At 46.5% G+C, this 16622-nt stretch overlaps 1 protein-coding gene across 1 annotated transcript in view; it reads right to left on the bottom strand.

Annotated features, from left to right (window-relative positions):
* Positions 1 to 16622, bottom strand: part of GRIK3 (glutamate ionotropic receptor kainate type subunit 3) — a 653994-nt gene that overhangs the window by 426210 nt on the left and 211162 nt on the right. The window contains exon 8 of the mRNA XM_086954197.1: positions 7269 to 7376. Within this exon, the coding sequence (XP_086810323.1) occupies positions 7269 to 7376 (108 nt within the window). The remainder of the gene's footprint in view (positions 1 to 7268; positions 7377 to 16622) is intronic.

Here is a 16622-nt window from a genome sequence, read left to right as displayed (position 1 = left end):
TATTTGGTCCACACAATATTATAGTCACTGAAATTCTGTCAGCGAACTGCTTTATTTTTGCAAGCATTAAATCAAGACTACAAGTCCCAGAATGCAAATAAAACAACTGTACTGGGGAACAAGTCATTTATAGACCTGGGAAATGTCTCTGAATTAGTGGGGGTGACCGCTGAGCCTGTTCCAGGCGAGGTCACCCCCACTCCGCTGCTCCTGCCCGCTGCTCTGCTGCCGCCTCCTGGTACTGACCCCCCCTGCTGCCTCGTGGCTGGCTCCAGTGCCGCCTCTGTGTTTCCCCGTGATTGCCTTCTGTGTATTTCCCCGTGTTAACTTCTGTGTTGGTATTTAGCCTTTGCCCCCCTGTGCCGCCTCTGTGTTTCCCCGTGTTTGCCTTCTGTGGATTTCCCCGTGTTAGCCTCTGTATTGTTATTTAGCCTTTGCCCCCTGTGCTGCCTTTCCCTGTGTGTAGCCTTGCCTTCTGCTTAGCCTTGCCACCTCTGCCCCCTGCTCCCCCCTTCTGCTCCCCTCCCCCTTCCTCGGGTGCCGCTCCCTGCCGCCGAGCCGCCCCAGGCCCCCTTCCCGCCACAGTCCTCCGTCGACCCCGCCCCCCTCTGGCCCATTGGCCGCCCCGCTCCTGCCACCCAGCTGACCCGCCCTCCCGGCTCCTTCTTAAGGGGTCCAAGCGCAGGGACAGGGAGTGACCGCTGAGCCTGTTCCAGGCGAGGTCACCCCCACTCCGCTGCTCCTGCCCGCTGCTCTGCTGCCGCCTCCTGGTACTGACCCCCCTGCTGCCTCGTGGCTGGCTCCAGTGCTGCCTCTGTGTTTCCCCGTGATTGCCTTCTGTGTATTTTCCCGTGTTAGCCTCTGTGTTGGTATTTAGCCTTTGCCCCCTGTGCCGCCTCTGTGTTTCCCCGTGTTTGCCTTTTGTGGATTTCCCTGTGTTAGCCTCTGTATTGTTATTTAGCCTTTGCCCCCTGTGCTGCCTTTCCCTGTGTGTAGCCCTGCCTTCTGCTTAGCCTTGCCACCTCTGCCCCCTGCTCCCCCCTTCTGCTCCCCTCCCCCTTCCTCGGGTGCCACTCCCTGCCGCCGAGCCACCCCAGGCCCCCTTCCCGTCACAGTCCTCCGTCGACCCCGCCCCCCTCCGGCCCATTGGCCGCCCCGCTCCCGCCACCCAGCTGACCCGCCCTCCCGGCTCCTTCTTATGATGCCCCCAGAGCGACCGCGCAGCGGGAGCACCGATTGAGCGCCGAAGGTGCGCCAAAGGTAAGCCCGTCTGCGCCCGTCCGCGCCTGGACCGCGCCCAGCGCCAGGACCCTTGGCCCCCGCAGACCCCAGCCCACCCGCCGGACGTACGACGCCGCCACCCTCATCGCACTCAATGCTGGCCGAATCCCAGGATGCTACCGAGCCACCCCGAGACGCACCCACGGACCCTTCTGCTGCAACTCCTGCAAGTTTACCTGCATCCGGACCTGCACTACTGCAGCACCAACCAAGACCAAGACGAGCAACAGCAGCAGCCACCTGAGATGCATCCTGCTCAACACCCGCTCCGTCCACAGACACGCCGTCGAGCTCTGGAACCTGCTCGACACTACTTCACCAGACGTCGCCTTCCTCACGGAAACCTGGATGAACGCCTCTTCAGCGCCCAGACGGCTACAAGATCATCCGAAGGGACTGCATCAACCAGACCGGAGGAGGCATCGCCATCATCCACAGGAACACCATCCGCATCACGACCAACACCGACGACACCCTCGCACCCGCCAAGCACCTGCACTTCCAGGTCCACATCAACCCCAAGACCACCCTCAGAGGCACCCTCATCTACAGACCCCCGGGACCACGCACACAATTCAGCGAAGACTTCGCCGACTTCATCAGCCCGCACGCCCTCCTCTCCGCTGACTACATCCTCCTTGGGGACCTCAACTTCCACCTGGAGAATAACAACGACTGCAACACCACCACCCTGCTGGACAACCTCGCAAACCTGGGACTCAAGCAGATGGTCACCACCCCCACCCACTACGCCAGACACACACTCGACCCCGTCTTCTCATCCAGCAAGGACATCGCCTTCAGCCACGCCACCGGACTCCACTGGACGGACCACAGCTGCGTCCACTTCAGCTTCAGAAGGACCACGATCCACCACCACCAGCAACAGGTTGCACGCAGAAGCTGGAACAAGATCACAGCCGACCAGCTCGCGACCTCCCTGAGCATGAACCCTCCCACCAGCGCAACGAACCCAAGCCAGGTGGCCACCAACCTCGCAAAGTGGATCAGCAACTGCGCAGACGACCTCGCCCCTCTGAAGACCCCGCCTAGCAGACCCGGTAGCAAGAAAGCCCCATGGTTCACCGATGAACTCAAGAGCTCCAAGAAGAACTGCCGAGCCCTCGAGAGAACCTGGCGCAGAGACCCAACACCGGACAACATGACTGCCCTCAAGCTCGCCAACCGAAAACACCACCAACTCATCCACGCCACCAAGAAAACCGCATTCAAGGAACGACTGGACAACAACGCACACAACAGCAAGGAACTCTTCAACATCGTTAAAGAGCTCTCCAACCCCAACGCCGGAAACAACGACATCACCCCTTCGCAAGACCTCTGCAACTCCCTCGCCTCCTACTTCCACAACAAGATCGCGGACATACACAACAGCTTCAGCACTCAACCGACGCACGCCACGACCGAACCACTGCCCCCCACCACCACCCTCCGCGCCTGGACCCCGATCAGCACCGAAGACACCATCCGCACAATGAACCCCATCCACTCCGGATCTCCTACCGACCCCTGCCCTCACCACATCTTCAACAAAGCTGACGCTGTCATCGCACCCCACCTGCGGGACATCATCAACACCTCCTTCGATACCGCTACCTTCCCGGAGAGCTGGAAGCACGCCGAACTCAGCGCTCTACTAAAGAAGCCATCGGCTGACCCCACCGACCTCAAGAACTACCGCCCCATCTCGCTGCTCCCGTTTCCTGCAAAAGTCGTCGAGAAGACCGTCAACAAGCAGCTGGCCGCCTTCCTCGAGACAAACGGATCCCTCGACCTCTCGCAGTCTGGCTTCCGGGCCAACCACAGCACAGAGACCGCCCTGAACGCAGCCACCGATGACATCCGAGCACTGCTTGACAGCGGAGAAACAGCAGCCCTCATCCTCCTAGACCTCTCCGCGGCCTTCGACACTGTCTGACACCGTACACTAGTGCAGCGACTCAGCAACGTCGGAATACAGGAGAAGGCACTGGAGTGGATCATCTCCTTCCTCGCCGGAAGGACACAGAGAGTCCGCCTCCCCCCGCTCAGATCTGAAGCCACCGAAGTCATCTGCGGCGTTCCTCAAGGCTCCTCGCTCAGTCCAACCCTCTTCAACGTCTACATGAGCCCCCTCGCAGACATCGCACGCCAGCACAACCTCAACATCATCTCCTACGCCGACGACACCCAGCTGATTCTCTCCCTCACCAACGACCCCGCCACCACCAGAGCCAACCTTCACGAAGGGATGAAAGAGGTAGCCGAATGGATGAAGAACAGCCGCCTGAAACTGAACTCGGACAAGACGGAAGTCCTCATCCTGGGATCCTCACCCTCTGCCTGGGACGACTCCTGGTGGCCCCCCGCCCTAGGCAGCGCACCCAAACCAACAGACCACGCACGCAACCTTGGCTTCATCCTGGACTCCTCCCTCTCCATGACCAGACAAGTCAACTCCGTCTCCTCGTTGTGCTTCAACATCCTGCGCATGCTACGTAAGATCTTCCGGAGGATCCCCACCGAGACCAGGAAGACGGTCACCCAGGCCCTCGTCACCAGCCGTCTGGACTACGGTAAATCCCTCTACGCCGGAACCACCGCCAAACTCTAGAAGAGACTCCAGCGGATCCAGAACGCCTCAGCACGACTCATCCTGGACATCCCTCGTCACTGCCACATCTCCGGACACCTGAGAGTCTTGCACTGGCTCCCGGTCAACAAGAAAATCACCTTCCGACTCCTCACCCACGCACACAAAGCCCTACACAACCAAGGCCCAGGATACCTCAACAGCCGCCTCAACTTCTATGCTGCCAAACGCCAGCTTCGATCGACCGGCCACGTCCTCGCCGCCGTCCCCCGCATCCGAAGAGCCACCACAGGGGGACGGTCCTTCTCCTACCTCGCCGCCAAGACATGGAACTCCCTCCCGACCCACCTCCGCCTGACCCAGGATCACCTCGCCTTCAGGAAGCAACTCAAGACCTGGCTGTTCGAGCAGTAGCAGACCCCCCTCCCCTAGCGCCTTGAGACCCTCTGGGTGAGTATTGCGCTATATAAATGCTTTGATTGATTGATTGATTGATGTTGCAATGTACATGCGGTGGCTCTCTTTTTCCTGTTTACATATGTACATTGCTGTTTTTTAACCTTATTTACTTGTTAAGTTTCCTGGGCTTTTTCATAAAAGATAGCCTATGGGATGTCTCACCAGCTCTTCGGCTAGTTTGTCTCTATCACTACCCTACTTTTCATGAGGCTGCTGCATCTGAGCTAACAGTAGGCTTTCTATGTGTTGGTAAAAGGCAGGGCAGGTTTAGAAAAATTATTAATTTCAACTACCTGTCTAAGTAGTGAAGAAAAAAATGACTCACTCTATTCTCCCATTTTACAACAGGTTTATGCATTAACATCCAAAGCCTGCTTGAGATGAGAAAATTGAACGAGTGACATACGAACACTCCAGTAACAGTTTCTTCCAAGTAACAATTTCTACTTTACAAATGATGGTGAACCATTGTGAGACATTACATCAGGGGGAATGCTTAGGATCAACTGCCAAAGACTAATACTGCCCTGGAGACACATGAGTGTAGGGCAGGCAGTGTGTGAGCAGAGCAACTATAAGAAATGCTGGCAGCTGCAGACTGGGCTCTGAGGACTCAATAGGCGCCATGTCCATGCAATAAGATGGAGCAACCTCTCTGTCTTCCTCTGTCTTCTGAGAACAGGAGCAAGCCAGCACATGGTGGTTAAAGCAAAGCTAACTGGCTGACATTCCCATCTTGATGCAATGCCACCCTGTCCATGTCACCCGTGGTACAACAAGCTTGCAAATAAATGCCTGCAGGCTTGAGGTGCTGGGCTATACTGGCTTGGAGATTGGTAGGAACCATCCCCCATGGAAAGGATATCCCAGAAAATATGTGCCTTGGGGCCCACGGTCATCAGTTACATACTGTCTAAGCATTGTAACAACAGTACAAGATCTGAAAGAAAAACTTAGGTCCAGCATAGCTATTCATAACAGGTCAAGGGCTGGAAAACATCAAACATCAGCATAGCTCAAGCACATGCACACTATCTGGGATTAGTTCATATAGCAGCCAATCAATTCAAGAAACAGCCACATAGATTAAGAACCATGAAACAGCTCAGAAAGCAGCAGAACAGCTGAAGAATAAACATCACTGCAACAACAGAAAATACTGACTATAAGGCTACCAGCGCCATAGCTCCAAAGAAACCAATAGAAACAAATCACAAAATACATTCAACAAAGGAACTTCTGCTCCAGATTGGCACCTCGTCTCACAATTGCACCATACAAGAAAAAAAACATACATGCCACACCCTTCTCTGTTCAAGAAGCCAAACAATGGAACTTATGGCCCCCAAACACAAGATCCACTGATAACTATCTTATCTTCAGAAGACTGCTCAAGCGATGGCTCTTCCCTACCTAACCACCATAACCATACAGAAATGTACAGCATATCCCTGTGTGTAAAAGCATTTAATTTGATTACATGTATGGGTGTGTATTCCTTTGTATACATTGCTATAATAATATTATTTATATATATATATATGGATACTCTTTAGGTCTGCTTAACAAATGTACATATTACTTGTGGTTATAATATTCTATGCTTAACAAGTACATAGCTCACTGAATAGTTTTCATATAAGTTATTTGATTAGATGCATATGGTTCTCCATGTATTTATCTTTCGCAATATGTAAATGTTATCATAATTATTTTTCCACAATTGCTTCACTATTGAATTATTAAAAGGAATATAAGAAAAACAATAACACAAATACATTGGCTTAAAACACAGCAACACTTGAAAGTCTGAGTTTATTAAATTCAACTTAAATCTTGATATATCACCTTTCTTGTACATATATACCTTCCATGTACTTATGTATCTATATATTTATTCATTTACTCATCCTGTAAAAATAATTGAGCCTCTCCAATGCGCTACACTATATCTCACCCTATACCTTGCTCCATATATTGTCTACCTCCACTCTCTGACTCTTCCCAACCTCATTCTAATACTATGCTCTCTGAAATAATCCTTTCTATACTCTTCCCTCTAGTAGCCCTTCTTGAATCACCTCAAACCTCATTTTACTATTCAGATCTCTCAACCAACCCTTTCTCAACCTTTCCATCATGTACCCCTCCCTAGTCTCATCTGAGACCTAATTTTTCTCCCTAATTGACTGCTAGAGACTCTTCCCCGTCCATCTCTCCTTTACTCATCCCAAACATCCTCCTACTACGATGATCTCCAACTAAACACTTTCTAGACCCTTCCCTCTTCTTTCCATTATCCTTTTCAATCCAACTAATAGACTCACAAGTCCACTGTTCAAATTAATTAATATGTCCCAATACTTATTTACCACTAATCGTTTTTGGGTTACGGCGTACTGGGCTACTCGCTGAAAAGCACTTCGACGCCTCGTCAGGGGCAGTAAGCGCTATATAAATATAAATACAATCACAATTTTAATGCTAGGGAGGGAAGAATCACTAGAGCTTCTGAGGCCTCTAAGAAGCCTCCACAACTGCAACTATAACTGAGGGCGCCACTATCAGACACATGTTGTTTTGTCAGATGTAAACAGGATTTGTCGTTCAGGGTATCAATTATTGATTTGTTGTGAAAGACTAAAGTGAATATTTTGCTTTCTGGCGGTGCATTTCTGACAGGAATGTATAGATGTGCTACCGGATCTTGCATTCTGTGCTGCAGATATCTGTGTGGAGGACAGCAGTGGCTAGCATGTTTAGTTTCAAGATGAAATGTATCGGACCTAACATCGTGCTGACCAATGACCCTTTGATAAAATGGCTCTCTGTGCATACAGTACGTCTGTGTAAACTTTAGATTCTGGTTATTTGAGAGCAAAATACACAATAAAACCAATGAGACAAAAAAAGATTCCAAGAAGTGCTCACAAACCTTCTCAAGACCATCTTCCTTCAAGCTGATAATATCCAGGTCAAAATCGGTCCTCAGGCCACTTGTTTTGTTGAAGACGATCCGTCCCGTGAGTCCCTCCCACTGGGCCTGCGGGGAAAGAAGTGGGCAGTTCAGTAATTACAAAGTGCCATAAATCATTGTTCACAGCAACCTCACAATGCTTAGATGTAATTACTTTCTTCTTGGATCCTCTCTCCCGGAAGACAGAGATTAATTAATAATCTGCTCCATCATTGTTAAGGCCACGACACCAACTTTCAATTTGAATAAATTGTGCTACAGTGAGTGACCTGATACCCAAGAACGCCTTTTTGTGTTTTATGTGCACGAGCCTTCCACTGCATCCTTCCCCCTCTCTCATCATAGTATGTGAACATGTCACCCAAGGTCAAGCCCCTGCCACAAAAGCACCCATCAGGATAGATTCAGACACATATATACAAGCAAGATGATGAAAACCTTTTCTAACTAAAACTGTATTGGGTGCTCTTTCGATTTAGTGATTCTCTAATTCATGATGGGACTAGAGCCGCCTTAAATTGACCTTTTTTTGTTTTGCATAGTAAGATAGTTTTTACTATTCTGATTCTCTCTACTACAAATGTAGTTTTATGTATCACATTTTACATACTTGATAGTTTTTCATATTTAAGTTCTAATACAAAACAGACCACAGAAGTCCAGTTCTGGCCTAGGAGAGCGACATTGCAGCCAGATTTTCAGGATGGCGTAACATGTTTACACACAATTACCATACATGTAAATAATTTACAGAGTAACTGGTTTGAATATATTAAAAATGTGTCATGGGCCCAGCCCTCCTGGACCAATATTGGACATCACTGCTGCAGCTATATTTAAAAAACAGTAAGTTTTCCAGATGTGATGACTGTGGTAAAGTGACAAACATTCAGAGTTAAGCAAGAAACTAAAGAAAGTCATTACAAAGCCACTAGGTGTTATCTTTACATTACAAGTGCCAAACTGATAAATGTGCCAATGTTTGTCTGTAAAGTATTGTTATAAAAAAGTAAAAGAAAAAAAATATATTGGCATATAAGCAAACACGTATCTCAACACTCAACAGTGCACATTGATTCAAAGGTTTAAATCTATGTAACTGGTATGGTTTCAATCTAAATAAATGGCATAGTTTGTTTTTCAACTATGTTTCTCTCAGGAAACAGACCATTATGTAAATGGAATAAGATTGCAAGGGGAAATACTTGCTGTTGGACTTGGCCCTTTTTGGCTAAAGTTCAATAAACTTTTTACTTTCCCCATAGACCTTTTTTCTGACATAGTGTTGCCAACTTAGAAGCTTTGGCCATTTTGCCACTGCTGACCAGTGAAAAAAGTGCAAGGGCTCCTTGTGTAAAGTCTAATGGTAATTGGTTGTCCATGATTGGTATGTTTGCCTTACTAGTAAAGTGCACTATGTGTGCCAGGGCTAGTAATGCAAATGCTACTAGTGGGCCTGCAGCACTAATTGTGCCACCCACACAAGTAACCTTAAAGAGAGAAACTCAGGCCTGCCACTGCAGTGCCTGCACGCAGTTTGGTAAACTGCCATGTTGTTCTGACAAGTGCACCCACTTGCCAGACCTTAACCTTCCCTTTCTATGCACACCAGACACCCCTGTGGTAGGTCCAATGTACCCCCTGAGTAGGGTGCAGTGTATGTGAAAGGTAGGATATGTACAGAGGTATGTACCATGTCCTGACAGTGAAATACTCTCCATTTTGCTTTTCACTGTTGAAAGTCCACCTTGCTCATAAGACAGAATGGGGAGGCTGTGTAATATGTTTTCTAGCCTTTCTTCCGAATTGCTTAAGATGGAGAGGTGAAGTTTAGTATGCCTGACTCACAATGTAATAACACACCTTTTTATGAAGGTGGTTTTTGCATTGTGTATTTACAAACCACTCTTTTAGAAGTGGCTGGGGTTTTGTGCTCTAACATTTCTGAGTGTCACTGCCTGGTCGTGGATTGACTGTCTGGATTTGTAAGTGATAGGATCTGGGGAATGTCTTGACCCAGGGGAGGAGGTGAGACAGCAACAGGCTGACATGCATCTGGAGTGTAGGGGGGGAGTATCCCCTGGAGGTGAAGAGACCTGGGCTGCAGCCATAAAACAATGGCTCCATCCCCTGCTGAGTGATTAATGATCTAGATCCCTACTATCAAAGGAATAAAGTGTCACTGGCAGGGAGACACCCAGAACTGGTTTAGACAGGGGGCAGTGCCCCACTGAACTCAAAGACTTCAAAGACATTCAGGGGTATAACTATGAGAGATGAAACCCCTGAATGTTGGAATTGGAATTGGATGGACTGTTCAAGACTGAACAGGACTGAAACTACTTTGTGGTCAAGAGGAACCTCTGACAAGGAAGAAACAGCTGAAGAGACTGAAGAAAAGGACTGACCCTTGCTGTGTGTCCTGGGGCTGGCCTGTAGTTTGTTGTGTTAACCACGAAATAGACTACAGGGACTCTGCTGTGTGCTGTATCCCCCTGCTTGGAAGGACTTTGCTGTGCTGTGTCCTGAAGTAACTTAACTCCAAGGGCCCAAGGTGAGCTGGCTCCCTGTTGTGGAAACTCAGGAACACAAAAGTTTTCAGAAGTGTCACAGCGATGCTCTGTGCGTGTTCTTTTTGCACCCTGAGACCTTCGTAAGCCATGCCCTGTGATCGTGGGCACCTGGAGTCCGAGCGAGTCTCAGCGCCGCTGTGTGTATTTGCTTTTTTGGCAGTCTGAGCCCATTTTGATGATTGCCCTATGATCGTGGGCGCCAGATGTTCAAGTGTGTCTCAGCGACACTGTGTGTGTGCTTTTGCAACCTGAGACCCTCTGAAGAATTGCCCTGTGATCGGGGGTGCCAGGAGTCCAAGTGACTCTCAGCGATGCTGTGTGTGTGTGCTTCGTGCAGCCTGAGACCTTTGTGAGGATTGCCCTGTGACTGTGCACAACCGAGGCTCAAGGGAGTCTCAGCGATGATGTGTGCTTCGTGCAGCCTGAGACCTTCGTGAGGATTGCCCTGTGACCGTGCACACCCAAGACTCAAGGGAGTCTCAGCAACACTGTGTGCATGTGCCCTGTTGCAGCCTAATATCTTCGTTATCGTCATTGGCCCGGAATCAACCAATTCGTAGGAGGCCCAAGTCGCGAGAGGCAGAGAGGAGAGCAAGGTCACAACCCCTAGGTAACATGTGTCGGCGCCTAGGACAGGATGCGGGCTCGGAGAGAGACGCTCACAGCCTCTCCCCTTCTGGTTGCGCGAGCCTCTGTCCCAGCTCGTGTCACGTCCCGTACATGCCAAGGAGTGGCAGCACCGGGGCCAGAGAAGGGAGCTGCACTGTGGTTTACAACAGATCTGTGCTGGGGGCATATGGTGACGGAAACTGACCGTGAGTTACTAAGAGGGGCAGAGAGTAACTGTAACTGTACAGGAATTTATATAGCGCAAATCACCGAGCGGTTTCTAAGCGCTTGCTTAGGGAACCCGTCCTGGTATTCCCCTGTGAAATAACCCCGGCTGGGTATCCGCAAGGTGAAAGCCAGGCATCCCACCACGAGGGGCCGTTGTGGAGATTAAGCAAGCTATTGCCCAGAGTCGCAGAGTGTGAACCTGTGAATCAAGTAGGCACCGGAGCGAGAATTGTCGAGTCCATGGACATTTTAGGACTCAAGACCCCGCCGAGCCGGAAATTGAACCCTGGTCCCGGGCTGACCTCTGCTTCCAGGTCTGCCTCCTCTAACCAGTGAGCCACACTTCTCCACAGAGAGACCGTCTGAAGCACCGTGATCGGTGCTGGAGTGTATTACGCAAAGCATTAATTCGGCATTATGACCTACCTGTTTATTATATTACGCATTGCATTCGTTTGCAGAACAAACTACCTGATTGTTGCATTATGCATTGCATTATTTCTGCATAACAAACTGCCTGATTGTTGTATTACGCATTGCATTAGTTTGCAGAATGAACTACCTTATTGTTGAATTACGCATTGCATTATTTTTGCATAACGAACTGCCTGTTGGTTGTATTACGCATTGCATTAGTTTGCATCACAAACTGCATTATTCTTACATTGTAAAATGCCTGATTCTAGCATTACAAACTGCATATCCTTGCATTAGGACTGCATAGGATCACCTGGGAGTGCTCATTAATACCGCCAGAACTTGCAAGAGCTGGCTGTCCTAATAACTGGCCAAGAGGTATATTATAAATACGCAATGTTGAATTTATATTGTGTGGTCTCATCGTATATCTTTTTATATAAACTTATACTTGTTTTTATATGAAACTCGTGTGGAGTCCTTTTGTGTTGTTTCGCCATTGGGTCACTGGGAGCATGGTTGCAAATACTTTACACATTTGCCTTGAAGATAAGCCTGGTTGCTCATGCCAAGATACCCAGGGGGTGAAGCAGGGGTTATCTGAGAAGGTGTCCTACCTTTCCCTGACGTGGAAGCGAGGGTCCCTACTTGGCCTAAGGTACCTTCCTCAGCCAACTAGGGAATCCCAGTTCTAACACTTGCCAAACGCAAATTTACTTTTCGCAGGACTCAGCCATTTGGTTCTCTGTATTAGTCCAGGGAGAAGTTATATGGGCCTCCCGAATAAGAGTCAAGTTATGTACAGCTTTTGCCTCAGATGCTAGCTAAGTGATTACATGCAGCAGATTGTCCTTACCCCACTGCCATAAAATCCTTTAGTTTTCAAAGCTTTGACCTTCATGCAATACATGGAATACATGAGATGAAGCAAAAAGAACTCAATATCTGCTCTCCATCCATACCCCATCAAAAATCACCTCTTTTTTTTGCTTTCAAAGACATCATGGGAGAGGTGGAGAGCAAGACAGTGCTACAGAGGGGCAGGTATTTGACTAGGGAGGCAGCACACAAGGGAGAAAGCTAGGAAACACATGCTGTCTCATTGAGTACTGAAAAAAATACACAGTTCCATAAATAAAGTGGAAGGATACAAGTAAGCCAATCGAAAGAATAGTAAAGAGGCTGCCCTCTAGAGAGGGATAAACATAAGAAGAGGAAGGCAAGCCATTGAGTATGAATCAGGTAAATGAGAGTGACAATAGAGTGAACCAATGCTAACGAGGGTTGGCTGCAAGCTTGATGTAAGTTCACAACAGGCATTTTGCAACCAGACAGCTTGCACTGTCTAGCTGGCCAAACCTAATCAGCCTTGGAAAAACCTTTAAACCCTCTCTACTCTGCAGGAGGGCTTTCACGTTTGAGCATGGCAGCCCATCCAGCTATGAAAGGAGACCCCTAGTCCGAAGCTTACCATAATAATGCCAGAGTGGAAGAAAGAAAACTTCAGACCTTCAAGTTTACCATATCCAACCGGTATGCTAGAATGTGAGTGGCATATCTTGGTGTAGATGACATGGACAAGGTGCTAACTTCAAAGCACTCCCGATTTCGAACATCCATAACTGAAATTGGATGGCAGTGAATTAGAGCGCTACAGGTTACTGGGGGCTAAAACGTTAACCAAGTAAAATAATGGGGACATAGAATTGATTATTCTGATTACTCCACTGGACACAGAGGTGAAGTATTCGTTTCTTTTTAATATATATATATAGCTGAAGACTAATGGGACTGGATTCTCATCTTTAATATATATATATATATATGTATATATATATATTTTTTTATTTAAATCAATATAAAATATTACATATATTTTTCCAAGGAGGCTGACCTCAAGACTTGTTCCTAAATGTATTGCTGCTATATAACCATGTAGCAATGAAAAATAGAACCCGATCTATTGACGGTAGAGTTCCCATAAGATGTGATTCATGTATGATATTGATTTGTTTTGCTCTAAAGCTCTCCTGTGACACTTCAGTCGGCCATTTGAGTCTCCTGAAAATGCAATAATACTGAGATAGATGTAGGAGAGCCCTTTGAAAGAAGAATTGCGCTGTCCAATTCCAAGAATTAGGCCTCTGAGCTTCGATTTTAATCAAAAGTGTGGCAATTCCAGTCAATGGTTGCCAATAGATTTACACCTTTACCAAAGTTTAAGGCCTTACAGTCCCCTTGTCATGTGTAGAAAACCCCTTTGATTTTTATATTACCTACCTGGGAGGTGTTATTTTATGTCACAATCAGTGCATTGAGAAAAAGAAATGCTCCTTTTTTGGCTTAGAAATAGTTGGTTGTGCTGATGCAGATATTTTCTTCTTGGTTACAATGTCCTTAACATTTTTTTGTATATGCAAATAATGGTAGTGATTGGAAACCATTCTTTAAAATGTAGTTCAATTTGAAGAACAGCCCGGTGTTTTAAAATGTTGTTATTGTTCTACTGTGAAGCCTGACCAAAGGGCTGGTGGCTGGTCAAAGAAGAAGTTTTGGAACAATGGGTGAGAGGAACACCAATAAACCTGTGGGAAGCCCTCAAAATGTTTGTACGAGGTAGGGCCTTGCAATACATCACAACACTGAAGCATTGAAAGAGGGGTCCCACTATCCAACAATACTGGTGGGGAATAGTACAGGTTATGACCGAGGTCACAGGACTAGACATCCTATTGAAGGCGCGCTGGCATATAGAGCGAAAACAAACACAATCAGGACCACCTGGGACTCGGACTGCCCAGCGAGGGTAAGGGTTTGGAAAATTGACCTAAACTGGTACAGGAAAGCAGAAAAAGTGGTGTATCAGAGTCAGGGCTGCTCACGAAAGTGAGAAAAGGTTTGGGTCTGGGGGGGCCATACAGCGGTCACTGAACATATACCCTAGAGAGATTAGGAATGTACTTATACAGAGGTTTTATTTAATTAATTAGTAATGTAAAGATGTACACATTGTATGGAAAGTTGCCTTGATTCTTTATTGGAGGTTATCGAACATTGTAAATGCTGAATAATTTTATGTTCATACTTCTGTCGAAAATTACATTTATGGATTTGTCCAAGTATGCTGAGCAAGTGTTGAATAAATGGAATGTAAAAAATTAAGTTAAATACATTTAAAGAATTATAGAAAACATAAAAAGAGGGATGAGATGAACAAAAGCTTAAAACTAATCTTGCTTTGGAGGAGAGGTTCCAGACTGACCTATCAGATGAGATGATGCTTTAGATTGGTAATAAGAATCACGAATTCCAACAGTAACTTCTAGGAGAAGTTAAAAGAATTGCAAGGTCAGCAATCTAAGCAAGAGAATAAAACAGGGAAGCTTCAACAATGGCTAAATTAGAAAGAAAGAGAGGCAAGACGCACAGAGGGCTTTGGAAACATGGAAGGAAGATTAGTAGTGCTCTTAATCCCGTCCTTCTATAGCTCATCATAAGGTGCAAAAGCACCATCATCCATAGAGAAACAGTCATTCTTGGGTGACTTCCCACTCTCTAGAATCTCTATGGTGGACAGACAAAGCCTGGACATTGTCCTAACTGCAAATGAGATCTTGAAGGCACTCTAATGCAGCCTGAGAAAGTGCTTCAACCTATTTCTTCAAACACTGTATGTGATTTTCTAAGTGTCAGAGAGGCCAAGGCATTCAACAGGAACCTAAAAGAGGCAACTATTAGCGTAATGTTGAAGCCTGGGCATCTGACTGACTTCTATGATTCTCAAAGGCCAATTACTTTAATTACCTTGGAAGTGAAGATCTTAGCTAAAGCTTCAGCAAATGTTATTTCTTTTGTTAATTAATAACCTCATACACATCACCCAAAGCAGATTCATGCCACAGAGGTCCATGCAACACAATATGCTATCCCTACTTAATGATCAAGATATAGCAAACAAACACCTAGACCCTTTGATATCCTGTCCATAGATTATGAAAAAGCTTTTAACAGCCTGAATTACAACTAAATATTTCTCATTGTAAAGTGAATGAATATTGGCCCGCACATCTTAACATGTTTGCTTGATACATAAAGGCCATTTTGCACAGGTGGGAGTCAATGTCAGACCACTTCAGATTCAGACATGTATTGCTCTAGGAGTTCCCACTGTCACCCTACTCTTTGCGCTGGCCCTGGAACCATTGGAAGCATGGGTACAGATGGAAGCGGGAGTAAGGGGATTTCAGTGTACACCTGAGCTGGAAGACCTAGTGTTCTTTTTGGGGATGAGCTCCTTGTATACCTCATATACACCTCAGCCAACCAAGTGAGATGGGCCCCAGATTTGAGTTATTAAATAGTTTTAAGCATTACTCAGTACTTAAAGTGATCTGGCACAAGTAGACTTACAGACATAAATCCAACAGTCTACCTTGATGGTACCTACAGAGAACTTTCAGTACCTTGGGAACCATGTTGTAGTAGAATAGGGGCTGATACGGTAGAGCAACATTTCTCCCATGCTAACCTAACTGCACTAAATCTCACAGACTGGGTCCCCTTCTCACTGTCTTTGATGGGCAAATAAGCACTCATAAAAATAGGTGGCACTGTCATTAATCTTATATGACCTACAGGATTTCCCTACGATCCCTCCCACTCTCATAAAACAGATAAAGACAAACATTTAAATAATCATGTGCCAGAATGGGGGTATCCCTAGTCTCACTGGTTAAGTGCTGCAAAACTATTTTCAAAGGATGTCTGGGCACGGTTGACTTTGTGTCATATGCTCAATCTGCGCATCTAATAATCAGTGATTAGTGAATGTCTGCTTCCTTTCGGATCCTGATTTGAGAATACATCATTGTGAGTAAACATTGGGTGTTATTGGACACAGGTAGTATGTGTATTTATATGGGTTAACAGGTGGTTATGTAGGTCAGACTCTAGACAAAAGACTAGACATGAAGGCAGAAAATCAATTTGTCACATTACCCTGAACAGAATGTCAAGAGACAAACTATCTTAGGATAAATTGGTATGAAGGTTGTATACCTAACTTCACATATGAGTACCTTGGTGACACATATATCTTCAAGATACATAGATGTAGAGCTATGAGTAGTATATCATACCTCCCTCTGTGTACTTACCTCTTCGATATTTTGTCCCCCAATATTCAGGTCATGATAGTGGGACTGTGGAATATTCTGCCTTTGATATTTCCTACTACAATCCTAGAACATCAATGTTTGAGAGTATAAAGAAAAACGGATTATGGATTGGATGAATAATACAACATATTGTGAACTGGTACATGGAGTTCCTCATGGGAGAAGAGATGTGATCAGGGAAGTGCCACAACAGTCAGTATAACATCATGCTGAAAACGAACAAATAAAACATAGATTTCAAAATCAGAATTCCAGTATTTTGTGACAAATAAATATAGTCCTACAAAACCTTCAAAAAGAACCCAAAT

The sequence above is a fragment of the Lissotriton vulgaris genome, chromosome 2_1 (assembly GCF_964263255.1).
Source record: "Lissotriton vulgaris chromosome 2_1, aLisVul1.2, whole genome shotgun sequence".
Lineage (NCBI taxonomy): Eukaryota > Metazoa > Chordata > Amphibia > Caudata > Salamandridae > Lissotriton > Lissotriton vulgaris.
This window is presented reverse-complemented; position numbering and strand designations above follow the sequence as displayed.